This window comes from Jaculus jaculus, chromosome 15 (genome assembly GCF_020740685.1).
Source record: "Jaculus jaculus isolate mJacJac1 chromosome 15, mJacJac1.mat.Y.cur, whole genome shotgun sequence".
In the NCBI taxonomy this organism is placed as follows: domain Eukaryota; kingdom Metazoa; phylum Chordata; class Mammalia; order Rodentia; family Dipodidae; genus Jaculus; species Jaculus jaculus.
Genome location: NC_059116.1, coordinates 7,720,135 through 7,743,940, shown reverse-complemented (window position 1 = coordinate 7,743,940; position 23,806 = coordinate 7,720,135). Strand labels below are relative to the sequence as shown.

Below are 23,806 nucleotides of genomic sequence, written 5' to 3'. Positions count from 1 at the left end.
GAAAATGCAACTAGGAGGCATTGAGAAATCAGTAAATTGAGGGCAACAATGGAGAGAGGCTCGGGAGAAAGTTGGCAGAAACTCACACCGTAACAACTATTTGGCTGCCTGAAGCTATCAGACAAGCAGTCATGGGCCAGCCCGAGAAAGCTGTAGTACGGAACCAACACAACCACGATACAGGCGGCCCAGGAATGCTGTAGTACAGAACCAACACGGCCACGATACAGGCGGCCCGGGAATGCTGTAGTACGGAACCAACACGGCCACGATACAGGCGGCCCGGGAATGCTGTAGTACAGAACCAACACGACCACGATACAGGCGGCCCGGGAATGCTGTAGTACAGAACCAACACGACCACGATACAGGCGGCCCGGGAATGCTGTAGTACGGAAGCAACACGACCACGATACAGGCGGCCCGGGAATGCTGTAGTACAGAACCAACACGACCACGATACAGGCGGCCCGGGAATGCTGTAGTACGGAAGCAACACGACCACGATACAGGCGGCCCGGGAATGCTGTAGTACGGAACCAACACGGCCACGATACAGGCGGCCCGGGAATGCTGTAGTACAGAACCAACACGGCCACGATACAGGCGGCCCGGGAATGCTGTAGTACGGAACCAACACGACCACGATACAGGCGGCCCGGGAATGCTGTAGTACGGAACCAACACGGCCACGATACAGGCGGCCCGGGAATGCTGTAGTACGGAAGCAACACGACCACGATACAGGCGGCCCGGGAATGCTGTAGTACGGAAGCAACACGACCACGATACAGGCGGCCCGGGAATGCTGTAGTACGGAACCAACACGGCCACAATTAAGTTGGCTTCCAAGGCGAGACATTGTTGAAAACGCTACTTCCAGACTCTGCAGGCTATAATTCATTCCTTTGAAAACAAACAACACAAGCCAGCTCTTCATTACTTTGTAATGACAAAGAAAGTGCTACAAGCATTCCCTGGATCAGAGGAGCACTGATGTTAAGAGAGTTTAACACTAAACATTCCCTGTAGTGAATTTCTGCCCTTTAGAGAAGATCATAAAGTCACCAAAGCACAAGGATGCACACAGTACAGAGCTAGGATTTGTCAACGTGCAAGTACAACATATGGTCTCTTCAAATGTCCTCAAGATGATGTTTTTGGTCCCTCGTGTTTTTTGTTCTAGGTTGTGAGGTTTAAAAATTGGCCTCCATCCAGCAACTCGCCTATTTCCAAATGTTCACTGGATTACAAGAATGTGTACAGTGAATAAAAAGAGAAAAACAAATCTCATCTTAGAAACAACAGGCCGTAGGAATTTTAAAAATGTTCCATGTCCCCCCCAAATCATACTCTGAATATCTTTCATAATAGCATTATCATCTTCATTCCAAATAGCCACCCACCCACCCAACACAAGGCCATTATATTAGTGCTAAAATAATAAAAGCTTTGGTTTGATGAGGGAACAAAAGAAAGTCTAGGAGAAAAATTAACATTCCTACGTGTGCAGAACACACTGAAGTGTGCTACCTTCTGGTCCCTGCTGGCTGCTCCACCGTGATCCAACTGCGCCAGTTCTTTTAAGCCTGAGGGCCATGGTCTGGAGGGTGATGGGGGGGGGGGGGCACGGTGATGACCCAGAGCTGTGTGGTGGTTACAAGTGAACACAGTGAAATGTTCCTTAAAGCCTGCCACAGTCTAGTGGGGACAATCAGATGCACACTCAAGTCTGTGTGCATGTGTGTGTGTGAGAGAGGAGAGGAGAGAGGGAGTGTGTGTGTGCGTGTGTGCATGCAGGCGTGTGTGGGGGGAGGGGGGGGGAGAGTGGGAGAGAAAGTGGGTGTGTGTGTGGGTGTGTGTCCCTGGCCCAGTGCTTCTAGCCACGCAGTGAAAAGTGGGTGCAAGTTTACAAAACAAAGGTAAGATCTTTAAGACTTATGGTCAGATTCATCAATAAGAACTTTTTTAAAACAAGCTTTAGTGAAGAGCAAACTCTCTCCTATTAATCATTATTCTTCCCTCAAGGTACTAGCTCACCTCAACATCCTGTTGTTCAGCTAATCTCACCAAAATGACTCCAGCCTTCTCCAGAAATATAAGCTGTCCATTGCAACAGGTGTATTTCTCAAAAACAGTTACCTTAGGTCCACATGCTTGATGTGAGGCAATCTTCTTAAAGCCTGCAGCCTAAGTGTCTCCAAACGGTTTCCAGACAGGCACAGTTTGTCCACAGCGGCCAGCTTCTCCAGGACCTCGGGAATGTCGGTGAACTCGTTGAAGGAAAGACTTAGGTAGCTGAGCTGCCGCAGGTTCTCCAGCTCAGCAGGAAGGGACTGCAGAAAATTCCCATCCAGCAAAAATGTCTGCAAGCTATTAAAGAGAACACAAGGGCTACACGGACGTGCTAACATTTCCTGTGTTTCTGTTAACATACAAATTTCATACATAAAGATCATGGTGTGGGAACATGCGCTGGTCTTTGCAAAACATGCAAAGACAGGGCTGAAGCAATCATGGGCAAGGAGGGAAGATCAGAATTGAGCACCACACTGTTTATTAAAAATGGAATCCCTGGGGCTGGAGATGGCTCCGAGTTGTTAAGGGCCCTGCCTGCAAAGCCAAAGGACCCACATTCATTCCCAGTACCCAGGTAAAGCCAGAAGCACAAAGTTAACACATGCGTCTGGAGTTTGTTTACAATGGCTAGGGGCCCTGGTACAACCATTCACGCATGCACTCTCTCTTTCTGCCTCTCTCTCTCAAATAAATAAATATGGAATTAACACTGTTGGGTGTGGTACACCCTTTAATCCCAGCACTCGGGAGGCAGAGGTAGGAAGATCACCATAAGTTCGAAGCCACCCTGGGACTACATAGTAAATTCCAGGTCAGCCTGGACTAAATGAAACCCTACCTCAAAAAACAAACAAAAAACAAAAGACAAAACAACAACAAAAAAAGGAATTACCAATTTTCTCAAGTTGGATAGACATAAATAGGGAAAACCAGCTAACTACAATCGAACCAGCTCAATTGTACATCCTTCTTTATTGTATCTTGTACCTAAGTTCCATGTCTTAAAAGTCAACTTAACCTGGAAAATAAGAAAAGCCACTCTTCCCCCACCATTAGGTATACCGTCCACAGGGCACTTCAATTAAAAACAATGGTCATTCAATTTTCACGAGACTCTGGAGAGTCTACGTGCTGGCCTGCGGCTCCGTACAGAACACACAATGCTGATGGCTAGATCTAAGCCAAGACCACCATGACCAGCGCCGCACACTGACTAATGTAGCGTGCGGCGCCGGTGGTACCCACGGAGGGTTGAAAGCACGCACTTGGGCATGGCTCCGGCAGCCGCTGGCACCTCTCGCAGGGCATTGCACGACACGTTCAGCTCGGTCAGGGTTGGGATGCTGCAGACTGCTAACGGGAATTCCCCCAGGTGATTGTTGGAAAGGTTGAGGCTCTTCAGCTTGGTGAACCTATCGTAACAAAACAAAAGGGGAGCAACCAGAGTGAGGAAAGGGAACAGCACAGAGCTTCAGCCCGACTTCCGTCCCGGCGTCCTGAGGGCGCAGGCGGCAGAGCCCGAGCGCACCTGCCCCAGCGCCAGGCTCTGCCTCAACAGCACACTTGCAGAAGGGCTCGGACGTCAGCTCGGGCATCGGCGGAGGCAAGTTCTACGAGAGAAACATTTTTGCTATGCTGTGTATTTCGCAGGCTTCACACACTGAAAAATGCCCAGACTCCGCTCCTGTCTCTCCAGCCAAACCGGGAGGACATGTGGAACCAGCACAGCACTAGCCGGGACAGCGGATGGCCAGGGCCTGGTGGCCTTCAAACTGAAGAACCAGTCACCACCCTGTCTCGCCTCAGACCAGCCCGGGTGGCAGGCCTCACCCTTCCTGAGAAGAAGCCCGTCACCCCATCTCACCTCAGTCCTGCAAAATTTACCCTTGCTCTGCCTTGGAAGTCTCCTGAACACTGTCCATCCAATCCAAGTAGTCTTGCTCAGGAGTCCAAAGCTGGACTTTCCTAACTTTATCCCAGCCCAGCATCTCCTTCCGTCTGTCCTGGCTTCTCAGTTGCCGAAGCAACTGCAGCGACAGCGGAAGCTACCTTCCATGGGCAGCTCTCTGAGCACTAGGACACACGCGGCCTGAGCTTTTCTATGCGATGAAATCAGACGGGATCAGTTCTTCCAGGCTGGCCCAGCCAGGCAGTCTGCACCCTGCCCAGGGCGACACACACTGTCACATGACCTATTTATTTAAGCCTAAAATAAAATGTTAAGCTTCATTTAAAAAGGTGAATGAAGTTTTATTTTACACAGAAAACTGACAGTGCACCTACTTGACAAGGTGTAATTTTACTTTCGCTTTTTAAAACGTTTTATTAGCGACAAGTGAGAAGGTGCTGAGTGAACACGGCACGCCAGAGCCCTGCCGCTGCAGACAACCAACGCTGCGCATCTGGCTTTACCTGGGAACTGAGGACTCAAACCCAGGCTGGCAGGTTTTGCAAGCAAGTGCCTTTAACTGCTGAGCCACTTCCCCAGCCCCATTTTCATTGTTTGACATCAGCTGTTTGCTTGGATGAAGATAGACCTACTAGCATTTTAAATTGGGGAAAAAAGAGGAAAGAATTATTACTTAACATCAATCACCCTTTTTAAGTTGCTTGCTTTCTAGTGTGCGTGTGTGTGTGTGTGTGTGTGTGTGTGTGTGTGTGTACTGTTTGTGTGTGTATGGGCATGTGTGCCATGGTGCATGCGTGGAGGTCAGAGGGCAACTTTGGCCGTTGGCCCTCCTCCTCAACCTGTGTGAGACAGGCTCTCTTGTTTACGACTGGACGTGCTGGCGCCTGACCTTCCAGACCCACATGCCACTGCACGCAGCTTTACCCGGGTTCTGGGGACAGGAACTCCAGCTGTCAGGCTTGGAGAATCCTTAGTTGTTCTGTGGTAACTTTATCCGTTCGACCTTATTAAAAGCACAGACTTTACCCTGCACCTTATCTATGACCCCTGAGACGCAGGTGGGAGCAAATCTGCAGGCAGCAAAGCAGAGGCACTTTGTCCACTGGCTGGCAAGAACGGAGCACTGCTCCTCTGCACCCAAGTCAGGGAAATGACACGCGAAACACCGCCACGCTTGCACACTGTTCCCTCCCGGCCTGGCCTATGCGACTGTGAGGTGTGCTGGGTTTTTCTGCCTTTCTTAGTGTTTGGTCACTCTATCCACTCTCAAATACATGTTCAACATGTTTTTTTTAAATTAAGTTACACAAAGTGGCTGTATATACTAGTGTATGTTCAGCAAATAAAAGCAAGTAAGCAGTGTGATAACTACTCGAACTTTAGCTGCATTTAATATTTAGCTATTTTTCCTCCATGAACCGGAAGTGTATATGAAGAAAGTTTCTGTCACAGCTGGCTTTGGTGCTGGACAATGAACCTAGGACCTTGGTCCTGTTCACACAAGCTCTACACAGGCTCATAACGTTCACCCTGGCTGTTCTACAGTGCAAGCATATTCCAAGTGAACTCAAAGTGAGGGTCACAATGATACCCAAGGAAAGGAAACCATTACTTGTTCTTTAGTCAATGAGTCAGAGAAACATCACTACTATTTTCTTGAGCTATTATTATGACTATTATTTTAGCAGCGCTGGAGGTTGAACCCAGAGCCTTGCACACACAGGCAAGTGCCGCATCTCCAGCCCATTTACTTGAATTATTATTCACCATAAGAAGGTCAATTTAAAAAGATTCTCCAAGTAAAACAGACTTTTATTTCAGAATAACAGCCCCTGTGTAACTTGTGTTTTCCCTGCAGGGAAACAGGCTAATAAACGGGAAATTAGGAGGCCTCGGGTACTGAGTCATAAAGGAGCGACTTGAAGACTGAGCTATAAGCCTCGCCCTGGGCTGCGTCCTCACTGTGCCTCATTAGGAGAAGAGTGGCTCCCCGGCCGTGGGGAGTCGCCAGGCAGCCACAGCCGAGAGGATTCACTGAATCTGCTCCCACGAGGAGACTGGTGTTATTACACACCAGAATAATACATGCTCATTTCAGCAAGTCAAAACATGCGTGTAGAGGAAAAGGAAGAGTCTCCCTGACTTCCTCACAATTCCCACTCATGCATGTTGATATTTTAATTACTTATTTGTGCATGTTGGTGCTTTCTCCATTGTGAAAACCAAAAGGTCTTGACAAAAATGAAAAGCTTTTACAATAACTTGGCGGCAAATCTGACCTAACTAATGTGAATCTTCACTTGTTCTCCTAGAGACTTAAAGCCATTTATCAGCTGCAGCCCTAAGGCGGCCGGCAGGGTCATAGTGTACACATGGTGTTATCTTCACATAAGCTGAACTACTCTGAAATATGAATACAACTGGCTTTACAAGTTTTGGGAAAGGAACTTGAACTTGTATTTCTAAAAGTGTAACGGACTGAAGACATGGCTCAGCAGCTAAAGGCACTTGCTTGCAAAGCTTGGTGGCCCAGGGTTCAACTCTCCACTACCCAAAGTGAAGCCAGACACACGGCAGACACAGTGGCCACGTGCATCTGGAGTTCATTTGCCACACCTGAGTCCCAGTGCTCCCATACTCACTCTTTCCCTCAAATAAATAAAATAAAAATCATTTTTAAAAAGTCATATAGAAATTTATATTTTCTAACAGGGCAAACTCAAAAAATAATGGTGTACATATCCAATCTCCCAATAGGCACACGAGAGGGTCCCCTTCCCTAAGCATTAGCAATTCCTCATTTGTTTCCCAGCCAGTGGACCAAACAAGGTGGTGGCTGAATATTTGCATTCATCTCTTTTCAGTGGGGGAGTGATTCTGCAAGTCTGCTTTGGCACACACAGCTACGTCCTGCACCCCCCCCCACCTATCCCGAATGCTGACGGCACACACAGCTACGTCCTGCATCCCCCCACCTATCCCGAATGCTGACGGCACACACAGCTACGTCCTGCATCCCCCCCCACCTATCCCGAATGCTGACGGCACACGCAGCTACGTCCTGCACCCCCCCCCACCTATCCCGAATGCTGACGGCACACACAGCTACGTCCTGCATCCCCCCCCCCCACCTATCCCGAATGCTGACAGCGCACACAGCTACGTCCTGCATCCCCCCCCACCTATCCCGAATGCTGGCAGCACACACAGCTACGTCCTGCACCCCCCCCCCACCTATCCCGAATGCTGGCAGCGCACACAGCTACGTCCTGCATCCCCCCACCTATCCCGAATGCTGACGGCACACACAGCTACGTCCTGCACCCCCCACCTATCCCGAATGCTGACAGCGCACACAGCTACGTCCTGCATCCCCCCACCCACCTATCCCGACTGCTGGCGGTGCACACGGCCACGTCCTGCGTGCCCCCCAGCCTATCCCGACTGCTGGCGGTGCACACGGCCACGTCCTGCGTGCCCCCCAGCCCATTTAGCTTTCCCTCCCTTACTTGTGCCATACACTGATTTTGAGTTTTTACAGACTTAAGTTTGGCAATCTTTTCCTTATGGGCTTCAGTTTTTAACCTTGTTTACAAACAACGTATTCTTATTTTACTCCCAAGTGGCGCCAAGTACTTACATTCTCTTCTAAGACTTACACTGTTTATAAGTGACATCTTTAACTGCCAAGCCAACTCTCCAGCCTGACATTTTTTTGTATTGCATTGCATTTATTTATTTATTTTTAATTTTTATTAACAACTTCCATGATTATAAAATATATCCCATGGTAATACCCTCCCTCCCCCCACTTTCCTCTTTGAAATTCCATTCTCCATCATATCCCCTCCCCATCTCAATCAGTCTCTCTTTTATTTTGATGTCATGATCTCTTCCTATTCTCACGATGGTCTTGTGTAGGTAGTGTCAGGCACTGTGAGGTCATGGATATCCACAGCCTGACCTTTTTTTTTTAATCTTAATTCTGTCTTACATTTATGTTCTATTAACTATTTAGTCAGGGAACACAACAGCGGTTTCCTCTCGACATTTTCACAGCTGTCCTCCCTTGCGTGCAGCCCGCGTGTGCCCGCCCCTCGCCAGTGCCCTCTGCTCTTGTGGGCTTCACTTCTTGCAGGCCAACTCTCCTGGACGGTAAGTATGTGAGCATCACGCACTAAATCATCTTCTGACAACTGTTTGGATGATTGTTTGTTTTAATTTTTAAAATATTTATTTGAGAGAGAGGGAAAATTGGCGCGCCAGGGTCTCCAGCCAGTGTAAAGAACTCGAGGCACATGAGCCACCTTGTGCATCTGGCTTATGGGGTCCTGAGGAACCAAGCTTGGGTCCCTAGGCTTTGCAGGCAAGTGCCTTAATCGCGGAGCCACCCTTCCAGCCCAGGCTGTCCAGTTTTCAAACACTGATTCACTGCGCGGATGAGCGAAGCTCCCTAAGGCAGAGGAGGAGGCGGGCTTGGATAAGGGTCCATGACATCCCTTCCTTCCTCTCTCTAGGAGAGCTCCGCACTATCTCCGCTGAGGCTCCCCAAGCCCACCGGGGGCTCTGGGATCACCTTACAGCTCTGAGCTGGTCAATGCTTCAATATTATCAGCCTCACAGAAAACCTTTTTCTCTTTAAAAGGATCGGTTTTGGGAAAATGAAGATGTTTTTATCATATCTATTAAGTGCACTTGATCCTCAGAAACAATCCTTAGGTAGATGAGACGTGTCTTCACACTGCCCCTTCTCCCATGGCATGGTACTGGCTTGTGACTTAACATTTCTGTTCCACACAGGTGTGACACACAGCAACACACACGCGCTACAAAACATATGTAAGGAGCTATGTAGTCTGAAAAGGTAGAGGCCAGAAGGTTGGGAGGAGGGAAGAGAAGAGGCAGAGGTCAGCTCCGTGGATGAAAAGAGAAGAAGAGATGGCCTCCCTTCACTTCTACTTGGCCGGTGTGGTGCGGGCATGGGGAACCCCAACTTCTCTGGGTCAAGCCTGGGCACCACGGGGCCCGCCTACTCTTCAGCAGGCACGAGTCAGCTCCTTGGGGTTCCCGCTCTGCTCTCTCCAGCAGACACCCCTACCCCGTGACTGAACTCAGCTCTTCTCAGTATCCCAGTGCTGCGCTTTTCCAGGCACTTCTTCACAGCCCCTGAAGCGAACCCCCCGGAACGGATGCACGTCCGTCTGTTCCAAGGACTCAGCAGCCCACTGGCTTCATTCAGTTCACTCGCAAGGAGCATCCGCCAGCCTTGCCAGGCACTGCACAAATGCTAACGTGGCACGCGACCAGCTTCTCGACGCTGGAGCCAAGATAAACCGAAACCGCCCTATGCTAACTCCTATCACCATCAATGAGGCCGGGCGCAGGGGAAAGAAACACACCTTCTCATCTGACTAGAAAGCAAACACACACACATGCATATTTTGCTTGGGCTACAATTTAAATTTACAGCTACAAGAGGATTTCATCAAAAACAGCAAAAGAATTTCTACAGATGCTAAAAATTACAGTAAATATACCAGGGCGAACACTCACAAACCAGTGTAAGTGTACCACGTGTCTAAAACCAGACTGCATGTCCTGTGTGCAGTAGACCCTGAGCTCAAGTATACCACGTCTAAATCCAGACTACATGTCCTGTGTGCAGTAGACCCTGAGCTCAAGTATACCACGTCTAAATCTAGAGTACATGCCCTGTGTGTACTAGACCCTGAGCTCAAGTATACCACGTCTAAATCTAGAGTACATGCCCTGTGTGCACTAGACCCTGAGCTCAAGTATACCACGTCTAAATCTAGAGTACATGCCCTGTGTGTACTAGACCCTGAGCTCAAGTGTACCACGTCTAAATCTAGAGTACATGCCCTGTGTGCACTAGACCCTGAGCTCAAGTGTACCATGTGTCTAAATCCAGAGTACATGCCCTGTGTGCAGTAGACCCTGAGCTCAAGTGTACCACGTCTAAATCCAGAGTACATGCCCTGTGTGCACTAGACCCTGAGCTCAAGTATACCACGTCTAAATCTAGAGTACATGCCCTGTGTGCAGTAGACCCTGAGCTCAAGTGTACCACGTCTAAATCTAGAGTACATGCCCTGTGTGCACTAGACCCTGAGCTCAAGTGTACCACGTCTAAATCTAGAGTACATGCCCTGTGTGTACTAGACCCTGAGCTCAAGTGTACCACGTCTAAATCTAGAGTACATGCCCTGTGTGCAGTAGACCCTGAGCTCAAGTATACCACGTCTAAATCTAGAGTACATGCCCTGTGTGCAGTAGACCCTGAGCTCAAGTGTACCACGTCTAAATCCAGAGTACATGCCCTGTGTGTACTAGACCCTGAGCTCAAGTGTACCACGTCTAAATCCAGAGTACATGCCCTGTGTGCACTAGACTCTGGGCTCAAGTGTACCACGTCTAAATCCGGAGTACATGCCCTGTGTGCACTAGACCCTGAGCTCAAGTGTACCATGTCTAAATCTAGAGTACATGCCCTGTGTGCACTAGACTCTGGGCTCAAGTGTACCACGTCTAAATCCGGAGTACATGCCCTGTGTGCACTAGACCCTGAGCTCAAGTGTACCACGTCTAAATCCAGAGTACATGCCCTGTGTGCACTAGACTCTGGGCTCAAGTGTACCACGTCTAAATCCAGAGTACATGCCCTGTGTCTGTTAGACCCTGAGCTCAGGCATACTACGTCTGATATCAGAACACGAGCCCTGCACGCATTAGACCTGGATCTTAAGTCCTAGATCAAAAACCTCACAGGCATAATTTTTCTGAAGTAACTTCCCAAAATTAAGAACACTCAGTGCTAACAATAATTACAATGGACTTACTACTATAATGGCAAATTCATCTCCAAACAGAAAAACTTTTATTTTAATCCCTTTTTAATATTTTATTTTTATTTAGAGAGAGGAAGAGAGAGAGAATGGGTACCAGGGCTTCCAGATGCTACAAGCAAACTCCAGATATGCACCACCTTGTGCATCTGGCTTACAGGGGTCTTGGATAAATGGAACCTAGGTCCTTAGGCTTTGCAGGCAAGTACCTTAACCACTAAGCCACCTCTCCAGCCCTTAATCCCTCTTTTCATATAATTCAAACAAGAAAGTACACACTGGTCACTTTCTGTGTAAGCGCCCATGCTAGGTTAACTGAGCCACACAATTGAGAGCATGCCGCAGCTACTGGTCATGGGATGGGGGAGGACAGGTTTGCTCACAAGAAGCCAGTGAGCGTATCATATAGAAACCACTCTGGATAATAAGACAGCCATTATGTGGAAATGGCAGTTATTACATCGCTAAGTATGTCATTTTCTGGTTCTTTTACAAATTGGCAATGAAGACTCAAAAGAAGAACGAGAAGTATGTTCATATTACACTTAAACACACCTCTCTTAGGAGACAGCTTCTGCCCTCCATCATCTGTGAGCACGTCTTTTCACTTCTTTCCTCAATAGATCTGCCCATAATTAGCACATATAAGTGCCAGCAGAACTCAGGGATGCTCAGATTAACCACTGCTCTGCTAGGACAAAGAGTAGTGTTCAAAGATTTCTGGACAAGACAGAACACAGATCACCATCTCTACCTGAGATGTCTTGAAGCAGAAACTTGCAGATGCACGCATGCACTTGGATGAGGGCCCAGGCAACTCATCCACGAAACCACAGCATTGAGAAGCAGAGAGTTTCTGTATCAAGGGCATCACATCACCCACCAAAGGAATGAGAACACGAGCAAGAGCAGAGGCCAGAGGGAACCATCCTGTCAAGGAAGCACGCTGTTGGGCTGAGTAGCTTCAGCTCCACGTCACGCGGAGGCCAAGCACAGCTCATAATAAGGCAAGAAAAACCCAACACCTCAACATTTACTGTGGATCCAGCCTGATGCTGGCATTAAACCATGCATCCACTAAACGTTTCCTGGGTTCTTAGGGTCTGTAGCAAACATGAAATAGACATGATTTTACTGCCCTCCCCAAACACGAACTTGAAATGGTGTGAGAAGTAAAGCTGCTTACAGACGGGTAGCAGAAGAACGGAATGTCACGGAAGCGCATGGAGGAAAAGACTCACTTTCAACAGAACGGATATGAGCAAGAACTGACAGGCAGATGGCGACGAGAAGACAGCCTGGCTACAATGTTGATATGAGATTCTTGGAGTCCAGGGAGGGATGAGATGTTCATGAAGATGCAGGAGACTCCAGTCCCACAGACCCTAACTTTGGGTCCTTGTCCAAATTATCAAAGAATTGAAGATGCAGATTCGGAAAACGTAAATTTTGAATTATAAGAATTATCGTAGGGAGAGTTAGGACCCAGTGGGAAGGCAAGGAGGAAGGCTCAAGCTAAAAGATTCCCCCTTGCACAGGGGTCCCAGAAGTCTAAGAGAGAGTAAGGGGCTCAGACCTTAAACAGAGGTCACATATGTAGGAAAGCACCTGGGGAAAGACAGAGACAGTCTGCCCCTCCCAGGGGAGGGCAGGAGGGGAAACTGAGGACATCCCTTCGTGTTGGGGAAGAGCCACAGGCTTACCAAAGGGGATGAGAGGCTTCCCACGATGTCAGGCCCATTTCTCTGTGTCAGCCACGGAATGAGGCTGAGTGTCAGCATCAGAGGCAGGTGTGGAAGGGAGACCGGGTTGGTAGGCTCAGCGGCTGAAGCAGGAAGTGGCAGCCTACAGGCGTGCTAAACCTGAGGAAGCAGTGCTGCTGGGGGGCGGTGCCGGCAGCCTTCCTGGGCAGGGTGGCTAAGAAGAGGGTTCTAGTCTTACTAGAGCAGGCAAGGGAGCAGTCATGTTTCCGTGGACCAGTCCTAGCTGCATCCCAGGAAAAAGGCTACCTTGCTCCTAGCCTGTGCCACTGCTAAGCTGAAGATCCCTGGGCCCTGCCAGCACAGGTTCTGATTGAGCAGGCCTGGTATTCATGATTTCTGTAAATACCCATGCCATCCCAGTGCAGGTATGTAATACTGCTCTAGAGGGCTTAAACTATAAGGTATGCTTAGGAAATATTGTGCTTGTAAAGGCTGCTTAAAGCCTAATCACAGAGTACTTGGAAATGAAGACATGGGTGTTACCCTAAAAGCTTCAAATTAAATGAAACAAAAATAACACTTCCCTTTCCTGTGCATGGGCAGGGGAGAGAAGAAGGGAGCGGGGAAGGAAGGGGAGATGAGAGAGATTTAAAGCAAGGGGACAGAATGAGATGGGTGTGTCCTGTTTTTAAAGTCCCCTATCAAATCTCCCAGCTGAAGTGTCTGCATCCCAGCCCCCCATGGGGAGCACCACCGCGTGGGAGATGCCTCCGTTCACAGTATGGCATGTGGTAAGTACCATCAAAATTACAGCTGTTCAGGAAAACGAGCAGCTCTCACGGCTCTTTAGTTTACAAAAGTTACACAGGTGCCTTTCTTGAATGACCTGGAGAATTGTGTGTGTGTGTATTTGATGGGAGGCAGGCAGAGCAGGGCAGAGATGAGACAGAGAAACATCAGTCAGTGGTGTTTTCACACTGACCACCATGGAATTATTTCACAACTCATCAGTAATGATGCGAACCTTGTGTCTGAGTCCCAAGTTAGGATGCTGTTCATTATGGACAGCCACAAAATAAACATCTGCTGGCCCTCAAACATGACTCAGCCTTGTCCCTTAGGGGATGTAGAGTGAGAAGTTGATTACTGGGCAGAATAACAAACCTCTATAAACACTGTGTTTGGAATTAAACTCTTGGAATTAGGTTAAAGCTTAGAGAATACAGCCAAGAGTTTAATTAAAGACACAGGAAAATGGAACCAGGCAGAATAAAACATCCAAATTAGAATTAAACTGAAGCTTTTAAAGACGTCACTTCCCACATACATTTATGCGTGAGGGGAAGTTAAAGAGCATCTTAAATGATCCCAAGGAGCCAACAGGATAATATGCAATTTCATACAGCCTGGATGATACGTAAAATCTTTTGTTTTCCTTTGAGCGCCTCTTCAAAAAACCTGGTGAGGGAAGGAACACGAGAACAGCCAGCATTGCCAGGAACGACGCTGGCAGCATAAGCTCAAAGAACAAAGGCCAGGCCATCTGGAGCCCCAAGCACTGAGTACAGGTTCCCTTTGAGGCAGGGAAATGGGAATCCTATGCATTGGAATGCTCCTAAGAGGATCCAAATTCCGTCTGTGAAATGCAGCTGGGTAAGAACTTCCACTGTTGGGAACAAGGGACATTCCATACATTCTATGACATTCCTTCATCATTTGGCCAACATCCCCAAATCCCAGTATTGGAAACCTCTTCCTAAGATCAGCACCCCCGCCGCCACAGCATCACTCTGAGCTAGCTGGTTGTAGGGACTAGTCCTTTCTTCAGCAGCGAGCAGCTCCTCTACTCCAAGGGAGGGCCGTCCTAAGCACCGTGGCCTCGAGCACCAGGCTGGTAGGCGAGCGGCTCCTCATTCCACCGTGAGGACAGGTTATCACTTGACACTAAAACAAGTTTTCAGAAAGCCCCGACGGAACAACTGAATCCCTCATCCAACACAAGCCTGCAAATGTGCATGTGTGGTAAGGGTCATTCACATTAATCACTTTCTAGCACTGGAATGCCATGATTCCCAAAAGAACAGAGCAGAAGATAAGCTCATTTGTTTCCAAGTCCATGGGAACTAAAAATGTCGAAATCTGAGCTGTTGGAGAGAAAGGTACTTGATCAAGACCAGGCATAATTATGAGCATCTCATTGCTCGTTTCTCTGTAACTGTCATCCTACAACACACGTGTTTTGACAGTCAACTTCATCTCATCTCTTTCATTCTTTCAGCTAGCACACACTTTACATTTCACAGGGCTGAACTCCTCTCCTTTTGATCTCTCCCTCCTTCACCCACAGGTGCTCTCCTTTTAGTTGACACATACTCTCTTGTATCACTGCCTCTAAATTACACTACCTAATTCAATGAACTTGCTCTTTAAATGACAGGAAATGAAATGTAATAGATCACCAAGTACCCTAAAGGACCTCTGTCCCCTTCAAACAGTTGCTTGGGTGACACCTACACGTCCCGCTGCTCAAGGCACTAGAGGCTTTCTTTCAGGCTATGACCATATTCCTCTGGTCACCCTTTGTGGCAGGAAAGCCAATTCAATTCAACCAAAATGCATGCATCTTGTATGTATTTGGGTCTCGATCCCTAGGCTGAACATAGAGGGATTATACAGGCCAGGAATTTCCATCCCTATGGTCAAGAAACTTCTAGATCAATACAATTTGAGCAATTTCCAAATATTGACTATAAAAGGAATAGCTACCAAGGAATCATAAAGATAGATAACAATTCAAAAAAGGGGATGATCACATAGGATAGGAATAACCCAAAGCTTCCAGAAACAGCAGTCCTTGCAATCCGCTTTGAAGCTCAGGAGGATGCACTTGGGCCCGAGCTTGCAGGGTGGGGAAAGCGACAGGTGGTGGCACTTTCTGGTCAGAAACGGGAAATGGAAAGAGAATGGGAGGTTTTTTAAAGAATGGTGATTTTCTTTTTTCTTTTTCTTTTTAGGCTAGAAAGTTCAATACCACACTGTCCATTTTAAACTTAATGCCTCCTTTCCCAAGCTATCAACCCTTTGTTACCAATCTCTTTCCATGTAGTATTTCCTGAGCCTTCTCAGGGTTCAGTCTCCTCGTCAGGCACCAGCCTCACTTCCTTCTCCAAGCTGTTACAAATGCCTGTTGCAGCGGCGTATGACCGACACGTGGGTGAGTGAGGGGCCGTGACTCACTGACAGGGAGCCAGCCGGCAGCCAGCCCTCGCGGGAGGGAGGCCAGATGCCTCCCTTCTAGGAATCCAAAGCCAGACACAGCAAGAGGTGACAGAGTCAATTCTGCCCGTGTGGCATGTATCATGTAAGTCTCTAAGGTCAAAATGGAATGTAGTCAAATGTTTAAATACGGCAATTCTACTATTCCTATGAATGATAATACCTTTACTGAAAACAAAAAGTTCCTTTTAAAAGCACTGCATGGGACGCTGTGAAGCAGGTCAGTAGCAAAATCATTATTAAGAGGAAAATGTTTCTAAAAAGCTGACATGGGACCAGGAAGATGGCTCAGTAGTTACAAACACCTGCATGCAAAGCCTGCTCACCTGAGTTCAATTCCCCCCCGCCCCCGGCACCCACACACAGCCATAGGTAAAGGCATGTAAATCTGAGATGCCCACGCATCAAATCCAGTGCTTACGAGCCAGCTAGACTGGTGCTGGTGGGCAGCAGCAGAGACCTGGTCTCAAAGGTGGAAGCCAGGCGTGGTGGCACACGCGTTTAATCCCAGCACTTGGGAAGTATGCAGAGGGAGGATGATCCCTGTGCATTCCAGGCCACCCTGAGACTACAGCGAATTCCAGGTCAGCCGGGGCTACAGTGAGACCCTACCTTGAAAACCCAAATGGGGGGGCGGGGGGTAGAAGAAGAGCACTTTTCTTTGTTTCAATTTACCTACAAATAACAAAAGACAGACAATTCACACTAGTTGTGGTGGTGCATGCTGGCAGGAAATTGCTGGAAGAGGTGGAGGCAGGAGGATCAGGAGCTTGAGGTCAGCCTGGGCCACACATTTGAGATAGTAGGAAAGAGAGAGAAGGAGGGAAGGAAGGAGAGAGGGAAGGAAGGAGAGAAGGGGAAGGGAAGAAAAGAAAGTTCACATCCTTTATTAATGGCAGTGATAAACAATAAAAACCAAAATCAAGTGAAACATGTGATTATGATTTTTATTCAATGAATTACTCACATCCAGAATTAAGAAATTTAAGTGTCTATAAATGATCATTAATTTGTCAAGGATTTACTAAAACATAGGCTCATCTCTAAAAGCGTTAAGTAGTACATGAGAATATTCTCAAATAAAGGTACTTCAATTTTAAAAATTTACAAGTCCTATGGGCAAAGCAACCGGAAATATGTGCACATCAATGATCACCAGCCCCTGCGGGCGCTCTTCCTGCTCCTCGCACTTCAGGCTATCACGGCAAGCAAAGGCTGACTCATCCCGTTAGGAAGGAGAGCAGAATGTCAACTTCAAAATATGCCTCTTGAGCAGAAGGGTTATTTTGAGCTAAGAAGAGCTCTCTTTTTCCTTTTTTTTGTTTTGTTTTGTGGTTTTTCAAGGTAGAGTCTCACTCTAGTCCAGGCTGACCTGGAATTCAGGGTGGCCTTGAACTCACAGTGATCCTCCTAGGATTAAAGGCATGCACCACCACGCCCGGCTTTTTTTCCTTTCTGAAAGCGAGAGAGGAAACTCCTGTGACAGCCGCTCTCCACATGCGCAGAGGAAAGAAGCACCTCCTCTCTCGTCTCTCCGGGTGGGGATCAAGGCTGAGAGCGTTTGCTCATACAGAGACCTAGTACAGCAACTGCTGTTTCTCTCTGGCCCCTCCTCTTTTACTTATTTTCCACAGCTGATTCCCTCTGTTGGACCAAGGATAAAAGCACCTGGATTCCCCTGGGACTTTTCATTTTCCTGCGGGGCTCCTGTGGACATGGAGTAAGGTGTGTGGTTACCCTGGAAGACACATGCGAGGCTCCACAAACCAGACCTTCCAAACACCCCATCCACTTCAGGACATGGTGACCAGTACAATTTTAAAAACTGGTAAAAGGGAGCTGGAGAGAGGGCTCAGTGGTTAAAGGCACTTGCTTATAAAACCTGCTGCTTGGGGTTGAACCCTGGTACCTACAGAAAGCCAGAGGCACAAAGTGGCATATGCATCTGGAGTTCATTTGCAGTGGTAAGAGGCCCTGGCGTGCTCATTCTCCCTCTTTCTCTCATATTTGAACACCAGTAATATTTAGTATAATACATAAAATGATACAAACGAAATAAAAGATAAAAATAGTTATTGGTACCATGTAATGTTTGAACAGCAATATAAGCCAGTGCAAGTAAGTGCTTGAAGCTTTTCTAACCCAATGAAAACAGTCAATTAAGCCACGGGAAGAGAAGTTGGAGCTCTTGCTTTTAAACCAGCAAAAAGTTGTCTTCCATATAAAGAAACATTGCATTTCATTAAAACCATTTGGTATGGCAAATAATAATTATCGTGTGTTAAGACCATTTGGGTCACCTAAATGGAGCTACAGTGAGCCACAAATGAAGTGTTACTAAACAGAAAGACAGAAACAACGCGTTACAAACAATCAGGAAAGAAACTGCCAAGACCAGCGAAGTACTCTGCAGTCGTCTTCTCTACAATAAACCCGAAGTTGAAGAGTTTTGGCGCCAACAAAGGGAAAGCAAACAGTGGCAAGTCCAAGAACAATGTTTCCCGAACTGCTGACTGGTGTGTGTGCATGAGCACACACACTTCCATATTTAGACTGCTGGTACAAATGCCAATTTAAATGTTCTTTGGAAACATGTAATTTGTTTCAGGTGAAAATTTAGTTAGAAGAAAAATTAAGAAGGCATATTGTACTGTAAAGAGAACTCTCACTTACTGTAACTGCATTATACTTAAAATTTCTCTATGAAATCCTAAAATTAGAAATCTGACCTAATTCTAATCTAAAATGAATACATTTAGACACGGATAGAAATATAAATTACCCTGCGCTGGGGAGACGGCTCAGTGGTTCCAAGTGCGTAAGCACCTGCAAGCCTCTTCTGAGTTCTGTTCGGAACGGCACCTAAAACTGGACCCGAGCTGGAGCAGGCGTCTGCTTTCCCTACGCGCCCTGGCAGCGCGACACAGCCGCGAGCTTACAGGCAGCCACGCTGGCACACAGCAGCGGCAAAGGAACGAGGGAGACCCTGCGTGAACGAGGAGGTGAAGAGGAGACACACATGCGCCTGTACACGGCCCTCCCCCAGGCATATGCACATCAGCATACACACACACACACACACACACACACACACACAATATTAAAGTATTTCTAAAACAAATGATATTTTGATACCTCTCTGCCATGTTCCCTGTGAAATATGCACTAGAAATTTATTATAAATGCGTAATTAAACAAGTCGCAACATCTCAAAGCCTGTACAACCACTATGGACATCACTATGGAGTTCCCCGCAAAGGATGAACAGAAGGCCCACTGAGAGACCCAGTCGTTCCCTTACTGGGCATTTATCCTAAATGCCCCATCTTCATTCACTACAGACGTACCTGCTCAACCATGCTTACAGCTGTTCAATTCATAATAGCTAAGAACTGGAATCAACCCAGGTGCCTGTCATTGGGTGAATGAATAAGGAAGTTGTGGTACCTTTACACAGTGGAATTATTCTCAGCAGTAAGAAAAAAATATGATGAAATTTGTGGAAAAACGGACAGAGTTAGACCAGATCATACTCAGCAAACTCACACAATCACAGAAAGACAAACACCGCGTGGTCTCGCTCATCTGTGCTTCCTAACCAGGGCCAACTGAATTTGCTGCCATACCTGACAGCAACAGGCCCAGACAATAGGGCTGGATGGGTTTGAGGGGAGGGGAAAGGGAAGGTGGGGGAAAACAAACACAAAACTAAATCCAAAATAAACTGGTACCAAAGAAACCCTTCTCCTTGGAGATGAAGGAGGGAGGAAGGGGAGGGGAGGAAGAGGACGGGGAGAGAAGGAAGGAAAGGAAAGAAGAAAGGAGGGAGGGAGGAAGAGAGAAAAAGAAAAGAAAGGAAGGAAGGAAGAAGAAAATCACAGTACAAGCTGACATATTTTTTTTTTAATTTTTATTTATTTACTTATTTGAGAGTGACAGACACAGAAAGAAAGACAGATAGAGGGAGAGAGAGAATGGGCGCGCCAGGGCTTCCAGCCTCTGCAAACGAACTCCAGACGCGTGTGCCCCCTTGTGCATCTGGCTAACGTGGGACCTGGGGAAGCGAGCCTCGAACCGGGGTCCTTAGGCTTCACAGGCAAGCGCTTAACCACTAAGCCATCTCTCCAGCCCATACTTTTTTTTTAAATAAAGAAACATAGGTGAAAAAAGCCAATGACATACACACGGTGTGATCGATTTATATCAGGTACACAGACAGTAAAGCCGCGGCCCATGGAGTCAGGGCCATCTCCGGGGTATCAAGAAGGGCAGAGAGAGGGCTTCTAGGTGCTGGTGATGCTCTACTTCTCAATACAAGCACTCAGTGCATGAGTGTGTACACTTGGTGGAAATCTAGCAGGAAGCACACTCAGATTTGTGCCTGTGCTATGTTTTTCTTATACTTCTATAAAAATATGATTTGCAGATGCTTATATAAGGAGAAGTTGGAACTGAGATCTCCCTGGTTACAGCCAATGAGTTTGTTCCCAGAAGAAACTGGACCAGAGAGTTACTGGCTTAAAGATATCAGACACGGGAAATACAGTACTCTGGAAACTGGGAGACTAGATAAAAATCCACACACTGAACTGTGAGGTTTCAGCTCTCTTCCCCAGTAGGTTCCCTGAATCCTGGCATCATCCCCGAGGCAGAAGGCCCAAGGCTTCTCTCAAGCAAAGGTGACGCACCCCAGGGACAAGATGCGCCGCCTGCCCTGCCCGGGCAGTGTGGCAGGCAAAAGAGAAATGCCACACTGGCTTGAGGACAGAGCCATCGCCAAGAACAAGGTGTTGAGAAGAAAGTGTTCTGTTAGGAGCTTCCAAGTACTGAGGAAAGGAAAAAGAAAGAGCTATTATCATGTGACCCCAAACACGTCAGCACTGAGCTTGAGGACCTTAGCTGTGAACATCTACGAGGAGGGAGCAGCAAGTTGGTGCATGGCGTGTGAGGAGGGCTGTGAGATAACCCCAGGAGCTTCCTTCTCATGCTGATAAATGACCATACAATGCCAGTAATGAAATATCCAAATCCAGCAGTACATATATAATATTTAGTAAGAAAAAAAAAAAAAAAAAAAAAAAAACGGGAGAAAGAGCCAGAAGACTCAAAAGTGGCTTACTTGCAAGCAGGACTTAGGTGGAGGATATAATGAAAATTTGGGCAAAACTTAAACTTTTTTAAATTTATTAAGGTTTTACATAATCTATATGACATTTTATTTTAATGAGAAAAACATTTGTGCCTTATACAGTGCAAAACAAAACCAGGAACCGTATCAAGCAGCAGACAAGAACACAGGCTGAGCTGCACTGGGGGAACAAGTGTAACCATTCTCCAAAGAACCCCAGGGGCTCGGAAGCCGAGGAAGGCTGTTCATCACGACAGGGAGGGAGAGGCTGCGCGTGGTAAGAGTGGAGAGGAGGGAAGGACGGCTTCCAAAGGTCCCACACGGAGTCGCGACGCGGGCGGCCCTGCGGTAATCCTGAAAGGTGTCCGCGTGCTCGGCTGCAGCCAGGCCCACGCCCCCAGTCCCTCCGTCAGATGCTCACGGACTTCCCAGTTCCGGCCTGAGCAGCACCACGCTCTCCTACGTGATCAGCAGCACACAAGCAGACTTTGAGGTTTTCAATTATTATAAAACGCTCAGAAGAAGCAGTGAGAGAGCCATCATCCCAGCGTCTGCCCTCAGCTCTCTCGGTGACACCATTTTCTCCATATTTGCCATCATTGTCTGAGCCATAGCAGGAGGGCTGGAGGGGCGGCTCAGGGGCTAAATGCAGCGCATGCGGAGCCCGAAACCGCCCAGTTCCACGCGACAAGCCCCACGTAGCCAGCTGGGCTATGGCCACACGCATTTGTCACCCCAGTTCTGCACAGGGGGGCAGAGACCTGGGACTCTTCCAGGCTCTCAAAGAGCAGCAGGCTCCAGCACCAGCAAGTGATTCTGGTTCAAATGAGGGCAGGTGGGCGGAGAGCAATGAAGTGAGGCACTGGGCATTACCGCAACCACCACAAGCAGTACCCCGCCTCGAGGGTATAGACACACTTGTATGTACCCCCCCAACACACACACACACACACACACACACAGAGAGAGAGAAGAAGGAACAAAGAAATAACCAGGGACTGGAGAAATGGCTTAGCAGATAAGGCACTTGCCTATGGAGCCCAAGGACCAAGGTTCAACGGTCCAGAGCCCACATAAGCCAGAGATCCAAGGTGATGCTTGCACCTGGAGTCCATTTACACTGGCTAGAGGTCCTAATGTGCCTGTCCTCTCACTCTCTAGTAATAACCAAGTAAATAAACAAACATTAAAAAAAGAAAGAACCACAGCCCCGTGTTGACTGCAGTTTGACACCCGTCTCAACCTGCTAAGCCAACAAGTCCTGGACTCCAAGGAAAAGCTGGAAAGCTCGCTGCTCTGAACAGAAGGGCAGATGGCCAATCTCTGTTTCTGTGCACTACGCGAGAACATTTCTGAATGATTTCAAACCCAAACGATAAAATGACGATGTACCTTCCGCATCACAGAGAAATCCTATTTAAATGAGTGTACCCGTGCCCAAGCCCTGTGGAGACGAGACGCGTGCTGCACTCCAGCTTCTCCTGCTGTGTACCTGTGAGCACAGGGTCCTTTCTGGAGTCCCTACGACATAAATTTTCTGTGCCGTGTCCAACTGCCCCGGGCGTCACTCTCTCTTCTATGCCAAGCAAGCCCTGTGAAAGCACTCTTTGTGAACACATCTAATGCTGGTTCCCTACTCGATGATGCGCAAGTGTCATTTCCATTACATCTCAGCCCTAGACGGATACCTGTTTATTTTCAGGTGCATACTGAAGTCTTACGGTTAACTTAAGGACAAGTCTTATATGATGATTTGTGAGTCCAACTAGTCACTATCCATGGAATAACATTTTCACTTGACATAACAACCAACAATCAATTACTACTCACATCTGGGTACCTGGCGCACACGTCTCAGAGACCTCAGGAAAAACAACTTATGAAAAGGTTTTCTGCAGCAAGCTTGTCAACTTCCCAAAACTTTCCTGACAAGATCAGGGGTGACACCAACAATACTTTCCTGATAAGGTCAGGGGTGATATCCACAAGTGTGAACTCTTGAGACAATGAAATGTGTTATTATTTGGAAATCTATAATACACACACCCCCCACACACACACCCCAAATCAGCATTTTCCAAATGATTGCTAACTCCTCCATGCAATAAGGTGGGGCGTGGGTGAAGCTCATTCAAAGTGCAGACTGCCCAGTAGAGCTTAAAGACTTCAGTGAAAGTTAACTGAAACTTACCTGACATTGAAGAAATGACCACTTGCCATAATTTGACAAGAGTATAAAATATCCACAATTATCTGAAAGACAACTTAAAATACTCTCTTTGGAAAAAGCAGGCACGGGGAGGGGCAGTGGAAAAGGAGAACCAAGTGTAACACTAATATATGAAAATGTCACTATGAAGACCATAAATTTAACCATAAACCCTTATTAGAGTTCCATGTTTGTGTGTTAAAAACCATAAGCAGGGCTAGAGAGTTAGCTTAGTGGTTAAGGTGCCTGCCTGCAAAAGGACCCAGGTTCAATGCCCCAGTACCCACATAAGCCAGATGCACAGGGTGGCCCATATGTATGGAGTTTGTTTGCAGTGGCTGGATGCCCTGACATACCCATTCTCTTTCTCTCTCTCCTCTCTGATAAGTAAAGATAAAATAAAACTTTTTTTTAAAAAAACCATAAACATAGTACACTGACTAATTACTAGTCATATCTCTAAACATATCATTAAGAACAAATGAACTAATAAATTATTTAAAATGTATACTTTTCCAGTTTTAGTCTCATGTATTTGCAGCAAGCAGATACATATCAGGGCTATATTTACTACAGAATCAAAAGTGGTCATTGTTCCAAAAAAGGAAGTAAGTGAATATGGTAAACTCTTAGATC

At 47.2% G+C, this 23,806-nt stretch overlaps 1 protein-coding gene across 1 annotated transcript in view; it reads right to left on the bottom strand.

The window, feature by feature from the left end:
* Phlpp1 (PH domain and leucine rich repeat protein phosphatase 1) overlaps positions 1-23,806 on the bottom strand; it is a 201,505-nt gene that overhangs the window by 51,938 nt on the left and 125,761 nt on the right. Inside the window, exons 5-6 of the mRNA XM_004654634.2 lie at positions 3,345-3,491; positions 2,143-2,373 (exon numbers count right to left, since the gene is read on the bottom strand). Coding sequence (XP_004654691.2) covers positions 2,143-2,373; positions 3,345-3,491 — 378 coding nt within the window. The remainder of the gene's footprint in view (positions 1-2,142; positions 2,374-3,344; positions 3,492-23,806) is intronic.